Source organism: Phyllostomus hastatus, unplaced genomic scaffold (assembly GCF_019186645.2).
Source record: "Phyllostomus hastatus isolate PE091 unplaced genomic scaffold, TTU_PhHast_1.1 phas_scaffold_345, whole genome shotgun sequence".
NCBI classification, from domain to species: domain Eukaryota; kingdom Metazoa; phylum Chordata; class Mammalia; order Chiroptera; family Phyllostomidae; genus Phyllostomus; species Phyllostomus hastatus.
Genome location: NW_025334024.1, coordinates 4,580,918 through 4,597,849, shown reverse-complemented (window position 1 = coordinate 4,597,849; position 16,932 = coordinate 4,580,918). Strand labels below are relative to the sequence as shown.

At 53.5% G+C, this 16,932-nt stretch overlaps 1 protein-coding gene across 2 annotated transcripts in view; it reads left to right on the top strand.

The window, feature by feature from the left end:
- Positions 1-15,203, top strand: part of ATP2C2 (ATPase secretory pathway Ca2+ transporting 2) — a 61,147-nt gene extending 45,944 nt beyond the window's left edge. The window contains exons 15-27 of one of the 2 annotated variants that reach the window (XM_045818962.1): positions 617-706; positions 2,800-2,901; positions 4,317-4,473; positions 5,759-5,929; positions 7,257-7,354; positions 7,452-7,502; positions 8,556-8,722; positions 9,933-10,001; positions 10,101-10,217; positions 11,590-11,737; positions 13,051-13,149; positions 13,306-13,447; positions 14,839-15,203. In XM_045818962.1, the coding sequence (XP_045674918.1) occupies positions 617-706; positions 2,800-2,901; positions 4,317-4,473; positions 5,759-5,929; positions 7,257-7,354; positions 7,452-7,502; positions 8,556-8,722; positions 9,933-10,001; positions 10,101-10,217; positions 11,590-11,737; positions 13,051-13,149; positions 13,306-13,447; positions 14,839-14,957 (1,530 nt within the window). In that variant the 3' untranslated portion in view covers positions 14,958-15,203. Of the gene's footprint in view, positions 1-616; positions 707-2,799; positions 2,902-4,316; positions 4,474-5,758; positions 5,930-7,256; positions 7,355-7,451; positions 7,503-8,555; positions 8,723-9,932; positions 10,002-10,100; positions 10,218-11,589; positions 11,738-13,000; positions 13,150-13,305; positions 13,448-14,838 lie in introns of those variants that run through there. The other variant, XR_006783407.1, reaches the window with a different exon arrangement.
- Positions 15,204-16,932: the final 1,729 nt, after the last annotated feature.

Below are 16,932 nucleotides of genomic sequence, written 5' to 3'. Positions count from 1 at the left end.
AAAAGAGAGAGAGTGGTCCTCCTGCTGGTAGCCAACCAGAAGGCCACTCTTTAAATAAAGAAATAAGGCTCAGAGTGGTGGTGTGAGCGCCCAAGATCACCCAGCCAGCCCAGTAAGGGAGGGAAGCTGGGCCTCCCCCACGCTCTTCGGTGTGTTTTCTTTCCATTACTGTTTTTAATTGAGCTATAACTCAGATACCACAGCATTCACCCTTTTAAAGTATACAGTTCAGTCGTTTTCAGTACATTCACAAAGCTGCGCAGCCATCACCACTGTCTAATCCCAGGGCACTGGGTCACCCCGACAGCAGCCCCACGCCCAGTATTGGTCCCCACCAGGCCGCCTGCCTCCCCACCGCGTTTCCTCAGGACGGCTTGAAGACCAGCAGCACGCAGCAGAGTCAGCGAGACTTACTGCGCTCATGTTGAAGTGCGGGGACCCCACTGTGTCTTGAGGAATAAATCTTGTCTCCCACCCCCACCCCAGCCAAGCTTCAAAGGTGGCTCAAGTCTCAGTGTCTGACTTTGTCCTGTGCCCGAGTGAGCCCAGGACCCCGAGGGTGCGGGCTCCGAAAATTAACTACAGACATTCAGAACCCCCTCCCCCTTCCTTTCAGGCAGGCTGTGTCGCCAACAACGCTGTCATCGGGAAAAACACCGTGATGGGACAGCCCACAGAGGGTGCCTTGATCGCCCTGGCTATGAAGGTGGGAAATATTTTTTTTCCTTTGAATACATTCAGTTGGTTCCAGGGCTCAGCGGTTAGACCCTGAGCTCTGCGACTGGGCGGAAACGCTCCCCACTCTGGGCCCAGTGCCCGGCGCCGAGCGGCTGCTCACGAGGGCTGAAGGGATGGGTGGGGGGGTTGATGGGTGTGCCTCTCTGCTTTGTGCACAGGGGTCAAACGACAGAAGAGGTCCGATCAGATCCCTCTGTCGAGGCAGAAGCCCATCCATGGGTGCTTGTCCTGTGGGAGTGGACCCTCTCACTCTTCCCCGCCGCTCCGCTTCTAGCTGCTGCCTCCTGTGCTATAACCCTTCTTCTCACGGCTGCCTCAGACACTCTCTTCAAGTTCCCTGCCATTTCTGCCTCTGTGGACACCTCTGCCCACCCAGGCACCCCGAGTGGCCATGCTGTCCTGTCTCCATCTGTTCCCCCGTCTCTTTCCCAGCATGAGACCCGGGGCCCCTCATCTCTGCTTCTTGCCCGTGTCACAGCCCGGCACGGGGTGCTCCAGGAGCCTATGCTGGGTGGGCAGATGAGCACAGAGAAAGGTTACCTTTCCCATGCATCCCTGTGAAGGTAAATGAGGTGCTATAAGACATGGCTACACCATATTCTATTCCATATTCCTTTCTGGAAATTCTTTCCAGAACGTTAGTAATACCAAGTAGCACTTACTTTCCCCTTCAAAGCGGAGAGGGCCACCCCACTCAACAACTCCCACTGCATGCAGAGAGGGACAGCTGGCCCGGCTGTCACAGCAGGCAAGAAATCCCCAGGGGCAGTCCCTGCACTGCTCCCCCTGCCAACCCCAGACAGCATAGAGAGGGCAGAGGTTCCAGAACCCTCTCTTCTTTATGTGTTAGGGTTTTACTCCTTCATGGGTCCAAACTATTTGGGGGGCCTGGTTTGGGACTTTTGAATATACCTTTTAAAATAAAATAAACAACAGCTGAAGTATGAGAGGCATGTTGCTGAGCACTGTGTTTATCATCTCGTTCACCCTCAAACCTCTCCTTCACCTCACTCCCTGTGTCAGTTTCCCAGCGTTGCCAAAAGACAGCATCCTGTTGTAAACTGCAGGCCCCAAACAACAGAAATTGATTCTCGCATGGTCTGGAAACTAGAAGTCCAAACTGAAGGGGTTGGCAGGCCACGCTCCCTCTCCTGCTGCTACTGGCAATCCCAGGTGCTGCTCGGTCTGCAGAGCATCCCTCTGAGCTCCGCCCGAGCCTCACGTGGCACTGTCCTCCTCACGTGGCGCCGTCCTCCTTTCGCCGGAACACTGGTCGTACTGGATCAGGCCTGCCCCAAGACCTCTTCTTACTGAGACGACATCTCCAGTGACCCTATCTCCAAATAAGATCCCACTCACAGGTGCTGGGGTGAGGACTTCAGCACATCTTTTGGAGGGACACAGTGCAACCCGTAATACCCTCGTAAGGAGCCTTTTCAGACATTTTTTTCTAATCACTCCTTCCATGCAAGTTCAAAGCCGCAGATAGGTGGTGTATCTATTCATACACTACATGCATATCTATGCTTTACATAGAATAAGTGGATTTTTTGTCCCCCACCCGGACCAATTTTCACCCCTTGTGGGGCAATGAAATGTGCAGGTTCAGACTGGTGTGCAGTTGGGGGAACTGAGGCTCAGGGCTGTCAGCTAATCAGCCCCCAAACTGTTGAAGAGCCAGCAAGTGTCAGGCCTGGCAGGGCCCCCAGGCTATGACAACAGGCCACCCCGCTAACCCAGGGGCCCTTTTTGGGAAATTGCGACATCTTCAAGTCTGAACATTTCTTCTGAAAGAAACCCTGCAGGCTTCTGTTTCTGAGCAGGTTTCAGCTGGAAGCTATTTCGAAGACCATGTGATTCTGTCCCTGAGACAAGAGAAAAGAGAAATTTTTTTTTCTGGTTAGGACATTCGACCGCAAATGGCCTTTCTTTGTGAGCTAACTGCTTGGATTTCTCATCTGCCCAAGATGGTTTGAATAATGAATAATTTAAATGGACTGAGATTTGCATAGAGATTGCTTTAGAATGACTCACTGAAAGTGTCTCATTTTATTATCCTAGATGGACTTAAGTGATATTAAAGATTCATATGTGAGAAAAGAAGAGATCCCATTCAGCTCGGAGCAGAAGTGGATGGCGGTGAGATGCAGCCCCAAGAATGAGGTGAGTTTGCTTCTCTGCCCTTTCCGCCACCCCCTGCCCCCAAATCAAGCAAAATGCAGACATCAGGGAGAAGAGTTTAAAGTCTCTGGCTACTTCCACGAGGCTCCAGATACGTGAGAATACAGTCGATAGCAATTACGTCTTTGACTCTCTTGGGTCTTCTTCTGGGATTGTTGTCTGCATCACTGGTTCTCCCAGTGGGGTTCCTGGACCAGCACATCAGCATCACCTGGGGAGTTGTCAGAAATGTGGGTTCTCAGGTTCCACCCTGGAACTCCTGAAATTCTAGGGGTGGGACCCAGTCACTGTGTTCGCTGGGGACTCCAGTGCATGTTCCATGTGAGACGTGCTGGCCTGTGATGCAGCTGTCGAGTCAGTCCTGCCGGAGCAACTGTATGCTTCCGCAGACATCGACCCCATCGCTAACTCGGGGTCCTTCCTGCGCATCCCCTCGCTAAGTTCTTTACACACCTGAGCTCAGTTAACCGTCACCGTGGGCGACCAGCCCTCATTCCCGAAGGGGGATCCCCCACGAACAGTGTGAACAGAGAGCTCACAGGCGCACACAGGTGCATGTTCCTGGCTGTCCCTGGGTGGGAGGCAGCTGACTGGTCTTTTTTTTTCCTTTTTTTATTTTAAAATTTCCTGTGGCTTTTCAGATTTTCTACAACTGAAAAAAGCTTCTTTAAAAGAAGCTTTATTATTACTTTCCACGTTCTCCTCCAACCTTCCCCATTCTGTCCCATTCGTACTGGGATCTGTCGTGCCGAGTGCAGGCTGAGCTCTCCCATCTCATTCAGAGCGGAAGGCGGCTTGACCAGCTCAGCCAGGCCTTTGCCGTGAGGGGTGGGCATGCACATTCTGGGTGCATAAGCGGAGCCATGGGTTATTTTTGAATGCCTTAGTACCTTCAAATCTCCCCCTGAAGGCAATTCTAATATATCCTCATCAAAAAATGATGGAAATGTGACTTTAAAACTTAAAGCTCCTTATAATTTTTCCCTTCTTTTCCCCCTACCCATCCCCAGCCCGAGGTAACTCCCCTTAAGAATCTGAGATAGAAGATTCTGAAATACAAGTAGATATCTAGCAGTCAATCACATACCTAAAACATAACACTGGCTGAGATATGGCCAATTAATGAAATGTACTGGATACTCTAAGTGACATTAAGAAGGTGACTTTTAATGTAGAGTGGGGTGGTAGGGGTCAAAGATCAGCCCTGTTCTTTTTATGGGCTGTATAGTATTCCAGTGTGCAGCTCTCCTGTGACTTACCTGATTTGCCCTATGTCAGGGACAGCTGACAGTCCACTGTAAAGAACCCTGCTGTGAACATCTCTCTGTGGTTGAGGTGACAGTCACCGAGAGCTGAAGCCTCCAGTGACAGATCTTTTTCCTTTTGTCGTTTTCAAGGAGCAGGAAGACGTTTACTTCATGAAGGGGGCCTTCGAAGAAGTGATCCGCTACTGCACCACCTACAACAACGGGGGCATCCCGCTGCCCCTGACACCCCAACAGAGATCCTTCTGCCAGCAGGAGGAGAAGAAGATGGGGTCGCTTGGCCTGCGGGGTCAGTGCCTGTGGCCCCAGCCCCGAGCTTTAAGTCAGCATGTAACACTGACTTTTCAAGCTCATTAATGCAGGGTCCTTAGTCAATAAGGTGATTGGTCAGAACTGCAGTCACGCAGTGTGCCGATGAAAGTAGAGCAAGTGTGGAGTTTGTAGGGAGCCCCCACCCACCAAACGACACCCATTAGTCCAGATGTGGCTCATGTGTGAGAAGAGGTGGAGCCCTGATCCTGAGTTTTCTGAGACAGGTGCCTGGGACACCCAGAAACAATCAGTTTTCCCAATTGGTCTTTTTGCTCATCGCTTACTGTCAGGAAAACCTAGAGCCCTTTTAAATCAAGGCAGACATTTCATTCCTTGGCCATTTCCAATTTCCTGCACCAGGGCCAATGCCTTTCCTGACAGGCAGAACGTCAAACCAAGTTTCCTACCTCATCATTTGTCAGCCTGTTTTCAAAGAAAGTGTCTAGAAACACTCTGGAACACTTGTGTTCCCTCCGGGGAAAATGAGAAGCATTGGGCTTCAGTTGCCTTGTTTCTCCCCTTCAGGGAGCGCAGATTATACATCGCTGGCAGCTTGCTGACCAGTAAGTGTGGTGACAACACAGCTGCGGGAAAGGGAGGACAGCACCTCAGTACGGGCACATGGCACCTGCCTTAGGCAGGCGCAGCTGGGGGCTGCTGGGCCACAGGCCCCTCTGTTATTGGTAAGGTAACAAAGTAAGGTCACTTCTAGTGCCGCCCCCTCTCGGAGCACTCGCTCCCGGGAGCTGGGCCTGGCTTCTGTGCCACCGAAACAGAGTCAAGGCCAAGACAAACCAGCAGAGCCCTCTCGCCGTGTTCCCCTCCCACACAGTTTCTTAACCTTTGGTAGCAGCTGCCCCAGCCTGCTGGAGGTAGCAAAATGAGAGCAGAGCAAATGAAAGACCAGGACAAATGTCAGAAACGTCCCATCGTAGGCCGTCTTACAGACTGCCTCGTGGCCACTCTTGCTGGGGTGGGGTGAGGGTTGCACACCACCGCTGGCCAGAGGTCTTATTTCCTGCCAGGGAAGTTGTCTCTAGCGTGTCTCTCGCTCTCTCGGGGTGACACTGAGGCCCTGCACATCAGCGACCACTGCAAAGACCTTTGCCTCCCTTGTAGTCGGGAGCTCAGTGCCCACGCCCCTCACAGACAGAGGAGGGACTGCAACATAGTGGGGGCCGGGGTTGCCTGGGGGCAAAATCAGTCCCCGAGCCCCGCCCCCAACCCCTGTTGACACTCCGGTGGGTCTCGTCTCTCTGCAGTGCTGGCCCTGGCTTCTGGGTCCGAGCTGGGGCAGCTGACATTTCTGGGTCTCGTGGGAATCATCGACCCTCCAAGGGCTGGTGTGAAGGAAGCGGTGCAGGTTCTCTCCGAGTCCGGCGTGTCCGTGAAGATGATCACGGGGGATGCCCTGGAGACGGCCTTGGCGATAGGTAACGGGGTGGGGGGGATTGAGGAGGGAAGAACCTGCCATCCTTTACAGTGGGGGTGCCACTTCTGCTAATTCACAGCGATCCCGGTCAGGAGTGGTCACCTTAGCGCCCAGGAAAGATTCTGAGATTTGTGTGCCTGCGTTTCACCTTTAAAGCTGTTGTCTCTAAAATGCTGGCAGATTGTCCAAAAGTGGAGACTTCATGTACTGAGTTAGCCAAAAAGTTCATTTTGCTTCTTCTGTAAAATATTAGATGTTTTTTTCATTTTTACCAATAACTTTATTGATTTGGATATTTTGAGTATGTCGGCTCTCTCCCATGTGGTATGTTGATCATTCTCAATTAATGTCTCGATTTGATCGCTATCAGCTTCAAATGGTCTACCCAACTGTGGAGCATCGTCCAGAGAGAAATGTCCTGCACAAAACTTTGCAAACCACTTTTGACACATTTGATCAGTCACAGCACCTTTTCCACACACTGCACACATCTTCTTTTGCATTAGTTGTATTTTTGCCTTTCTTGAAATAATAAACCATAATATGCCACAAATGTTGCATATTTTCTTCTATCTTCAATACTAAAATGACTACACAAAAATTCACCAATTTTGATAGATTTTTAAATGCACGCTGATAAGACAGCTGTCACAATACAGTCTAACAAAATTCTTTTGAATGAAGTTAAAGACAACTAAGCACTACTAGAGCCATTGTACAGAAAAAAAAATGTTTTGTCCAACCCAATATAATGAGAACCTACTATGTGCCAGGGCTTTTCATCCATGATCTCACTTCATCTTCACAGGCAGCATCGACCCCTGTGTACAGTTCCAGTCTGGTTTCTGCCACCAGCTGTGTGCCCTTGGCAAACCATTGAGCCCCTCTGACCCTCAGGCTCTTCACCAGCAGAGCGCTGGAGATAGCAACCCTGTCCCCACTACTCCCCTTGTTACTGCTGTGAGGGTTGTCACTCCTTGGTTCTGTTGCCTCTCTGGCGTGAGGAAGCCCGGCACTGTGGAGCCAGCCAGAACCCTGTCAGGTTCCAGTATGACCAGCTCTGTGTCCTCGGGGAAGTTACTTCCCTCTCAGCTTCCTGATCTTTGAGGTGCGGGGTCAGGAGGCCCTTGTTTTAGGTTAATTCCATGGATGGAATTAGATCACATCACATAGCAGGCGCTCAGTAAATGGGAGCCATCATGGTCTTGTTCTTGTTATTCTGCACCAAGGCAGGGACTGAGGTCAGGTGGGTGGGGTGAGGCCGGGGAAGGGACCCCAGGCGCAGGCCTCGGAGCGAGCCCTCGGAATGGTTTCTCCCCACCACGCAGGAAGGAACATCGGCCTGTGCAACGGGAAGCTGAGCGCCATGTCCGGAGAGGAGGTGGAAAGCATGGAGCAGAGCAAGCTGGCTAACCATGTCGGGAAGGTGGGGTCCTCCCGGGGGGCCACTGGGAGGTGGTGGAGGGACGTGTGTTCCCAGCTTTGTGTTCATTGACTCCGCTCTCTCACACCTCTGTATCCAGGTGTCTGTCTTCTTTAGGACCAGCCCGAAGCACAAGCTCAAAATCATAAAGGTAAGCTGTGTGCAGGGACAGGTTCTGCCTCACGTGTCCTTCAGGGTGAAGTCCAGGGCAGTGGTGACAGCTCTGTTCCACAGGATGGCCCAGGGCCCACGATGGCAGAAGTCCAGCCATCCTCAAGCCGGGGCTTCCTTCCCTAGGTCCAGGGCAGCTGCCTCAGCGGTGCCCTTTACCCAGCCTCTGGGGAGGGGAGGACTGGGGCCCTTTACCCCACACACCGAAATCAAGGGGCAGGAGCTGGGTGAGGCAAAGGGAAAGTGAAAAGAGGCTGGCCTTCATCAGTTGGGTGCTCTTTGGCATATTCTTGTCAGTTACCTCCAGGCCTCAGTCTCCTTGTCTGTCAAGTGGGGTACCACGAATGGCATCTGCTAATTCACAAGGTTGGCGAGAGGATCGAGGGGAGCCAGGCCTGTGGCACTCTTTGCATAGTGCCCGGCACACAGCAGGTGCCAAATAAAGAGTGGATCTGATTTTCAGATTGTGCATCAAAAGCTGAAAGTACTGGAATGAGTCCTGAAAATGTGCGTGGTTTCTCGCATGTGTACACTTTGAGAATTTAGCCTTTGACTCGTGTTGCTTATTTTATGTTATTCTTGGGGGGGTTTTTTTGTTTGTTTTGTTTTGCACAAACAAAAGTGCAAGTTTTCTTCAAGTTATTCCTTGAAGAAAATGCTGGTCACTACATAGCTCAGGGGACGAGTTGATTATTATTTGTTAACGGTGATGGATAACACGTCTGAGCCTCTGCTACTGCGGGGCACTGTCACATCCGTGGTCTGAGTTTAGGCCTCCCCACAGCCCTGTGAAGGAGGGACTGCTGCTCCCGTTTGGCAGATGGAGAAACTGAGGTTGAGAGGTTCAAATCTTGCCCATTCCCACAGCTACTAGAGTGGAGCTGGGATTCAGACTCCCACCAGGTGCCTCCAGTGCCATTCAGAGAGGGAACTCTGCTGTCAGCCACACGGTGTGGACGGCAGAGCATGGGGGGAAGGACCTAGAAGGAAGGGCCTCAGGCTGCATGCTTCCCCTTGCCTGCTCTTTCCAAAGGCTTTGCAGGAGTCAGGGGCGATCGTGGCCATGACCGGGGATGGGGTGAATGACGCCGTGGCCCTGAAGTCTGCGGACATTGGGATCGCCATGGGGCGAACAGGGACCGACGTCAGCAAAGAGGCTGCCAACATGATCCTGGTGGACGATGACTTCTCAGCCATCATGTAAGTTGCTCTTCAGGTGTTTTTAGTGGCAAACATGTGTGGGTAAACCAGCTGTCCCCTAGCCTGCTGATCTGTAGATACAACGTGTCCCAGTCCCAAAACCACTTACAGCAGAGCCATGGGGGCCACCCTGGGTAGGGGCAGACAGCACCAGGGGAGTGTTACAGGCGCAGCAGAACCCGAGCGTGCGCACTGATAGAATCGCCTGCGTCAGATGTGCCCAAGAGGTGTGCAAGCTGCAGCGCCGCGCACAGGGAATCCTGGGTCCCTAAATGCCAGCAGCGAGAGATGGGAATACTGTGTGGCCATCACAAAACCATTTTGAAGAACATTTTAATGACAGAGAAATGCTCACACTCTAGTGTTAAATGAAAAACACCAAAAAAATGAATGTATTCAGTTTGAGAGAAACAAGTATTTTCAGTTGAGTCTAGTATTGTGTTTGCACTGGTACGTACAGTTCACACACTGAGAAGAAATTGGACAGAAATGCCCAGGTCATTAACATGGAAGTGGTTTATGTAAGTGGTACAATAATTGGGGATGGGGAAAAAGCTTTCCTCAAACCTAATATCAAAAATCTGAACAAATTCTGAAGTTTGGTGTGATTGCTGACTTTACAAAAGGGGTCTTTTCTTTACACATGGATTCACCCTAGGAATTCCTAGAACAGCTCCTCTTGGTAAGAAAGTGTAGTTAATATCTAGCGCTACAGCTTTAGTTCTTTTGCAAAACTTTTTAGTGAAAAAGGGGAGGGTTAGACAGTTCTCTCCTACCGTAGGGACTCAAGGACTTTCACAAGGAGCCTTCTAACAATACAATGATGACGTTTTCAACCTCAGTTCTCTCTCTTCTTACTGTGCCCTGGATCTAATTTTTGGATTTCATTGGTTTGGCTGTGCCTCTTGTCAGTGGTAAATCACAGAGGCGCGTGAGGCACTTCAGGGGTCCTGGGGCTCGGATGACAGATTAATTTAGGCTTCAGACAGAAGGGTGACCCTGGCTGAGGGGCCTGTCTCCGGCAGCTGACGAAGCCTGTTGGGACATCATCATTCTGCACCAGTGTGTTCCTGATAATGCCAGCGAGGGGAAAGAGGAAGGAGGGGTACCAGCACGGTGTCACCCAGAGGTGACACTTCATTTAGCAGCTGCCAGAGTTGGCTTTCCAGCAGGCCTTCTTTGCAAATAAATGCTTTCTCATCTCTTGCAGGAATGCGGTGGAGGAAGGCAAGGGGATTTTTCACAACATCAAAAACTTTGTCCGATTTCAGCTGAGCACGTAAGTCCAGGCCAGCCTCTCCCCATGCCATCAGGGGCTGCGCCTGCATCGGGCAAGCAGCTGTTGACGGGGCCCTGTCCTGCTGCCTTTGCCCTGCAGGAGTATCTCGGCCTTGAGCCTCATCACTCTGTCCACCATGTGCAACCTGCCCAGCCCCCTCAACGCCATGCAGATCCTGTGGATCAACATCATCATGGACGGGCCGCCCGCACAGAGGTGAGGCCCGCACACTGTTTCTGCTAGCTTCCGCTGACTGCACCCCTCTTCTGCACAGGGGCCCCATGCTAGGGGTGGACAAGCACTATCACCGGCCCTAAGGAGCCCCAGAAAAATTACGTGTGGTGCACTTGGGAGAGAGACGGCGAGTGGAATGTTCTGGACACGGGGAAGCACCTAGGCAGGCAGCGTGGGGGGTAATGGAACAGTCTGCCTGGAATGCTCTCCCTGGGCTAGCTGCATGGCCCAGTGCTGTTCATTCATGGCACTGCCTTCGAGAAGTCTTCCCTGATTACTCTAACAGTAGCCTTCTCACTCTTAGTCACCTTACTCTGCTTTATTTTTCCCCAGACAGGAAAATCTGCATTTCCTTGCTTATCTGACTGTACATAGTCCGTCTCCCCTTTAGAACGTCAGCTTCACAGAGGCAAGGTTTTTGTTGTGTTCCCTGCAGGACCCCCAGCTCCTACAGCGGTGCTTGGCATATGGGAGGGGCGCAGCCAATTACTGGCTGAATGAATGAGAAGGGAGAGTTAGGCAGGCCGGCTGATGGGGAAGGGAGAATGGGCTTTGCAGTGAGGAAGGCCGAGGCAAACAGCGCTTCACTGGGACTGAGCGCACAGCAGGTGTTGTTCCCCGGTAGCTGATTTATCGCTACTATCCTTAATTTAATCACCACCAGTGACAGCTGCTGGAGGAGAGAGGGTTGTACCTGGTCGTCCCCTCCCACGCCCAGAGTAAGGGCTCCCTCTCCTACATGCTCGTCCTGAGAACAGGGCCAGGACTTCAGCCATAGCTGCTCAGAGCGGGGCCTCACCCACCCTGCTCCTCCTCAGCAGCCCACACCACCTACCACTGTCTCAAGGCAGCTGTGCCTCCATGGACGGGGAGCTCTAGGGTGGGCAGGGCCTGGCCCCTGTTTCTCCCGGCCGGCTGCGAGAGGCCAGGCCCAACTTTGGGGCTGCTTGTGGTGATGGAAATTGAGCAGAGGAATGACTAGGTGTGGTCCAAGGTCAAGATGTGTCCGGGAGGGGGACAGGTTGTCCAGGTGGAGGTGGACAGGCTGCCTTTGGGGTTCAGGCTATGGGGGGCTCCCTGGAATGAGCCAAGGGGCTGGGTAGTTAGGGATGGGTCAGAAGGGCAGGGTGGGCTTCCAGCAAGGGCGTGGAGGTCCCCATGAGGCCAGGAGCAGCTCTGGCCCACAGGGGACAACAGGGAGGCCTTTGCCACCTCCCCATCCTGGCTGTGCCTTTGATAGTGACTTGAGCACGTCTCTGCTCCAGGTTTCATTTTCTGTGTAACTGCTGCACGCCTTTTCAAAACTGCCTTTCTCAGTGGCTCGTTCCAAAGTTTCCCGTTTTGATCCGAGCAGCTTGGGGGTGGAGCCAGTGGACAAAGACACCCTCCGGCAGCCCCCGAGGAATGTCAAGGACATGATCCTCAGCAGAGCCCTCATCCTGAAGATCCTTCTGTCGGCTTCTGTCATCATCAGCGGGACCCTCTTCATCTTCTGGAAAGAGGTGAGGGGAGTCCTCTCTAGCTCAGCTCCTTCGGTGCCTGGTGTGAGGCTGGTGCAAAGCTGGCATGTGGGAAGTGGGGTGGGCCGTCCGTGCTGTGGGGTGGGGGCCCCAGGAGTTGCCTTTGCAGAGGTGGGATGAAGCAGGAAGGATGTGAGGCCTCAGGGGCAGAGAAAATAATTCAGACTTTTTTCTAAATGGGACACAGGCTCCTACTTCTTCCTGTTGTCACCAGGAAATACTTTGAAATCTACTAAAAGAAACTCCTGTCTTATTCCTGGAGGTGATAGTTGTCAGAATCTTATTAGAGGTCAGCTTTCTGTGGCCTACAAGTTCAGGAAGCCCCCTCCTGAGCCACCCAGTGATCTAGACAAAGACCTTTCGCCCCAATTGCCTGTGTGCAAGAAGGGGGATGGGACACTGGAAGGCCACCCTTCGCCCTAAGAGCGGCTTTGCTTCTTCCCAGACTCTGCCCCTGCCCAGGAAAGCAGCAGAGGCCCTGCCTTTGTCCAGCTGTGTCCTTAGCCTGGTGCAGGGAGAGACACAGACCTTCCTGTTGTAAAGCCAGGTCCTCAGCATGGGTTCCCACGGCGGCACCCACACCCCGGGACCTGGTGACAACTGTGCATTCTCAGGCCCCGCCAGGACCTCCTGAGTTGCCCTGTTTCAGCCGTTCCCCCAGGGGAGGCTGTGGGAACGTCTGGCTCGTAGACGAGCTCAAGCAGGGATGGGGCCCACTGCCTGGGCCAGAGCGATTCCTCGCCACCTCTATCAGGCAGAGGGAGTTCCGGAGCACGCCCAGAACCTTCTCTCCTTTGGCTCCAGCACCCACCCCCCCTTCCATGTCAACCAGAACGGGACCTGAGGCGGGTCCCACCAGCAGGGCCAGAGCCAGGGAGGGGTCAGTGGCTTTGTTCATTCAGCCTCACAGGCCTCACCTGTCCATGGGGTGGGGGTCCTTCTGCCTTCCTTGTAGGAGTGACATTCTGTGATGTGGAAGTGACTGTAGAGGCGTCACCTGCTGGAGGAAGGGACATTCCATTTCCTAGTTCATGGTTTCTCCCCTCCAGCATCAGGGCCCATTAGTAGCCCCTCCCAGGTGCTGACAGAGGGGCCAGGCCCTGGGGGTGGAGCAATCGGGAGACACTTCTGGGTCACGCCAGTTGACTCAAGGCTGATGACGGGAGGTTTTGATCAATTTCCAGTAAAACTAAGTCCTGTGGCCTGGACACGAGTGGCTATCACAGGTGCTCCCTCTCTCCCCAGCCTCTCGGTGTAGGGGCTGCATCCCCTCCTCCCATGCACTTATGTTCCAGATCCCCGAAGACAAGGCGAGCACACCTCGTACCACGACCATGACCTTCACCTGCTTTGTATTCTTTGACCTCTTCAATGCCTTGACCTGTCGCTCTCAGGTGAGACCTGCTGCCCTCGGGGCCCTCTCAGCTTCCTTCCCTGTAGAACTGAACTGTGTTCTCAGTGAGAGACCGTGGTCCCTGCTGGAGTCACCCAGGGGCTCTCGGACACAGGCACCCTTGTCTGAGCGGGGGTCATGTGCCCCTCTCCCGCAGACCAAGTTGATATTCGAGATCGGCTTCCTCCGGAATCACATGTTCCTCTACTCGGTGCTCGGGTCAGTTCTAGGGCAGCTGGCTGTGATTTACGTCCCACCCCTGCAGAAGGTCTTCCAGACGGAGAACCTGGGGGCACTCGGTGAGTAGGAGGGGACGGGATGCCCAGAGACCGTGGTGATCACGCACCTGGGAGAGGGGCTGCTAAGTCCCAACCTGGGGCCATTCCATCCCCAAAGGACCAGACCGGTGCCTACACTGGGTAGGATGGCCACATGATGGGGACATGGATGGCCCAGGGCAGAAGGGGACTTAGCATCTTGGTGCCCACAGGGCAAGGAGGCTCAGAGCACAGACAGCAAATGCAGTGACAGTCTGGGCTTAGCCTGTGACATGCCGTGTGCCCCAGCTGAGTCAGTTGTCCCCGACAAGCAGTGGGGGATTTAAACAGGGACCAGTGTAACTTGGACACCTGCTTACCTGCAGACAGGGCGTCGGCCACCCAGCAGTTCTTGCTTAAAGCAATAGGATTTAGTGACCAGCTCTCTAGGGGCCGAGCCCACGTTCCTGGTCCAGAGCCCCCGGGGCTCTCCTCCATCCCCGACTAGGCTTCCCACAGACCCTCGTTCGTTCTTTGGAAACTGCCCAAGGGGGCTTGACCTCCTTTGCCCGAAGCCGTGATGACAGTTAGTGAGCAGGAGTGGGAGGAGGGTCTGGTCCTGAGGGGGAGGAAGTCGCCTAGAGAGGGACGCTGACCACAGGAACTCAGAGGGAGCAGAGGCCAACACCACTTCCTGCCTCCTCCCTCCCTTCCACCCGAGCTCTCCATCAGCCAGCCCCACCCCAGCAGGCAGGGGAGGCAGCTCCAGGCAGAGCACAGGGGTCTGAGGCAAGACTGGGGAATGTCGGCTCTTTCTCCCTAAAATCTGAAAAGCAGTGTCTAGGTAGGTCTCCTGTGAATACCCTGTGGGCACAGACAAAAGAGCCCCCAAATTTTACTGGGTGTTCCAATCCCTGGGCACTAAGGCAGCTCCCCAGCTCTGAAGGAAATACCGTGCTATGCTTGGACACCACCGGTGTCACACATCATTGACAACAGGAGTCGGGGGTGGGTCCGAACAGTAAGACGACACAGTGGTGCCCTGGGGGAGACTTCGGGGACTAACCCACTAGGACAAGTCAGGGGGGCTGGGGGCCAGAAGCAATGGTTAGAGGGTGCTGACCTTGGTGACATGCCCACTACCCAGCACACCTGCCCCTTGCCCTGAACCACCTGGAACTGCTATTGGTCCTTGTGGAGCTGGCTCAGGGGGATCAGGGGAAGTGGAAGCAGCTGGGGCCCAGCTCCTGACCCCCCTGCCCGTCTCTCCGTCAGTCAGTCCCTGAGAGCAGCCTGACAGAGGTGCAGCCAGCTGCGTGCTGGGCACTGCCCCAATGCAGGGAAGCGCTGGCAGGGTCCTGGGCAGAGCGGGGCTGGTGGCCGGGAGGATGAGCTGTGCTCTCTGACCCTTCCCTCTCCTCCCCTTTCCACAGACTTGTTGCTCTTGACCGGACTGGCCTCCTCCGTGTTCATCTTGTCAGAGCTCCTCAAACTATGTGAGAAGTTCTGCTCCAGAGCCCAGAAAGCCCAGGCTCACTGTGAAGCTGTATAGTGGACCCCTGACCAGTGTAAACTCCCCTAAGTAACCATGTTTTCAGGTATATGTTTATGTCTGAAGAGGGCTGGTTTCAGGACGCCGCAGCACCAGGTCACTCGCCGAGTGCTGCCTGGGGAGCCAGCGGGAAGCTCGGCCCAGACTTGCACATACAGGTTCCCTCCCTCTGGGCTCTGGGGCAGACGGTGAGACCCCTGCACAGAAGGACCTTGCTATTTATTAAATCACAGTGATTTTTATAAACCACGTCTGCCTAGGTACTTGTGCTGCAGCTCAGTGCGGTGCAGCCCCCTCTTGCAGCATGCACGGGCCCCTGGCGGCACGGGAAGGTCGGGGCCGGGCACGGGCCCAGGCATCCGGCTGTTTCTCTGCCTGCTGTTGGCCCTCAGAGGCCTCACCTCCTCCCCCGCCGAACGGGGCTCTGGGTGTTTTTGTGAAATGCTCTGCCAGGGGCCTGATTGTTATTTTGATGGATTTAATTAGTGTTTTTTCTTAAAGTGCCCAGGTTGGAAAGCCACAGTCTTGGGCTCGTGACCACATATGTGGTGAGAAGCAGTCACACCCTGAAAGGCACACATACACAAAGGCCCAGCTCCACTGAGCTACACCAGCCAGGGCTGGGCCCAGCTTTTCAGATGAACAGCAAATAGCCTTTCCCTTAAGAACCAGGGACTGGCATGTTTCCCGCCCATCTGACAACGAGGCTTATGGCCCACTGCCCCAAAGACTGTTCTTCACACGGGTCCGTCCTTCGAGTTGAAGAGCGGCAGGGCAGAGGTCTCTGTCCCAGTCCTCTGTCGGCACCCGGGCAAAAACCAGCACAGAGGGCCAGAAAGGAGCTCACCTTTCAGGAAATGAGGCCACAACTGTAACCACCCAGTTATTAGCCAGGGTTTTCTAGAAAAAACAAACCAATCAGGTGGAGAGAGAGAACTGGCTCACGCCATCGCTGGGGCTGCCAAGTCCGACACCTTCAGGGCAGAGTAACAGGCTGGAGACTCAGAAAGGGTCGAGGCTGCAGCTTGAGTCTGAGGCAGAATTCCTTCCTCCTCGGGGATCTCAGTCTTTCCTCCTACGCCTTCATCTGATTGGGTAAGGCCCACCCACATCATGACTGTAACCTGACTTATTCAAAGTCTACTGATTTAAAGGTGCATTCCATCCATAAAGTATCTCAGAGACATCTAGACTGGTGTTTGACCAAACAACTGGACACTGTGGCGTAGCTCACATTGACACATGAAGTATCATGGCGCCCGGCCACAGTAGCTGTCAGACAGGCTACCCGGGATGGCGTCCCCTGGGCCAGGTCAGCGGAAAGATCAGAGGGAACCCCGGCAGCTCCCAGGCAGAGTCCAGACCCCTCCAGAGTAATATTCACAGCCTGGGGGGGCGGGGGTTGCTATGGCCCTCTACCCCCACCCCGGCCAAGTGACACCAGAGCTGAGTGGGGAGGGACCCTTGTGTGCCGTCCCTGCAAAAGGAAGACTGAGAGGGCTGGTGGCAGGACCCTTCGGGCAGGGGTGGCAGCTGCTGACAGGCGGAGGCCAACTGATTTCTCACACGCAGCAGGTGACGGCTGCGGGACCCCGCCCTGAGCCAGGGACACGCCTGTGCCCTCTGGCTTTCAGGGTCCTTCAGCAAAGCGGTCCAAGAAACAAGCTTCCCCTTGAAAAGATAATACAGAGCCAGAGTCATTTAATATTTTCTATAATGACAAAAATTACTCTTAACCATTACTTACACCATACCAAAAAAATAAAAACCAAAAACCCCCAAAACCCAAGGTAGATTGTAAATGGAAAAGATAAAACAATAAAGCTTTTAGAGGAAAAACTGAAATAGGTAAAATTTTACTAAATAAAATGCAAAATATGAGCCATAAAGTATTGGGTTGGCCAAAAAGTCCATTTAGTTTTTTCCATAAAAACTAGACTCGTTTTTCATTTTCACCAATAACTTTATTGATTTG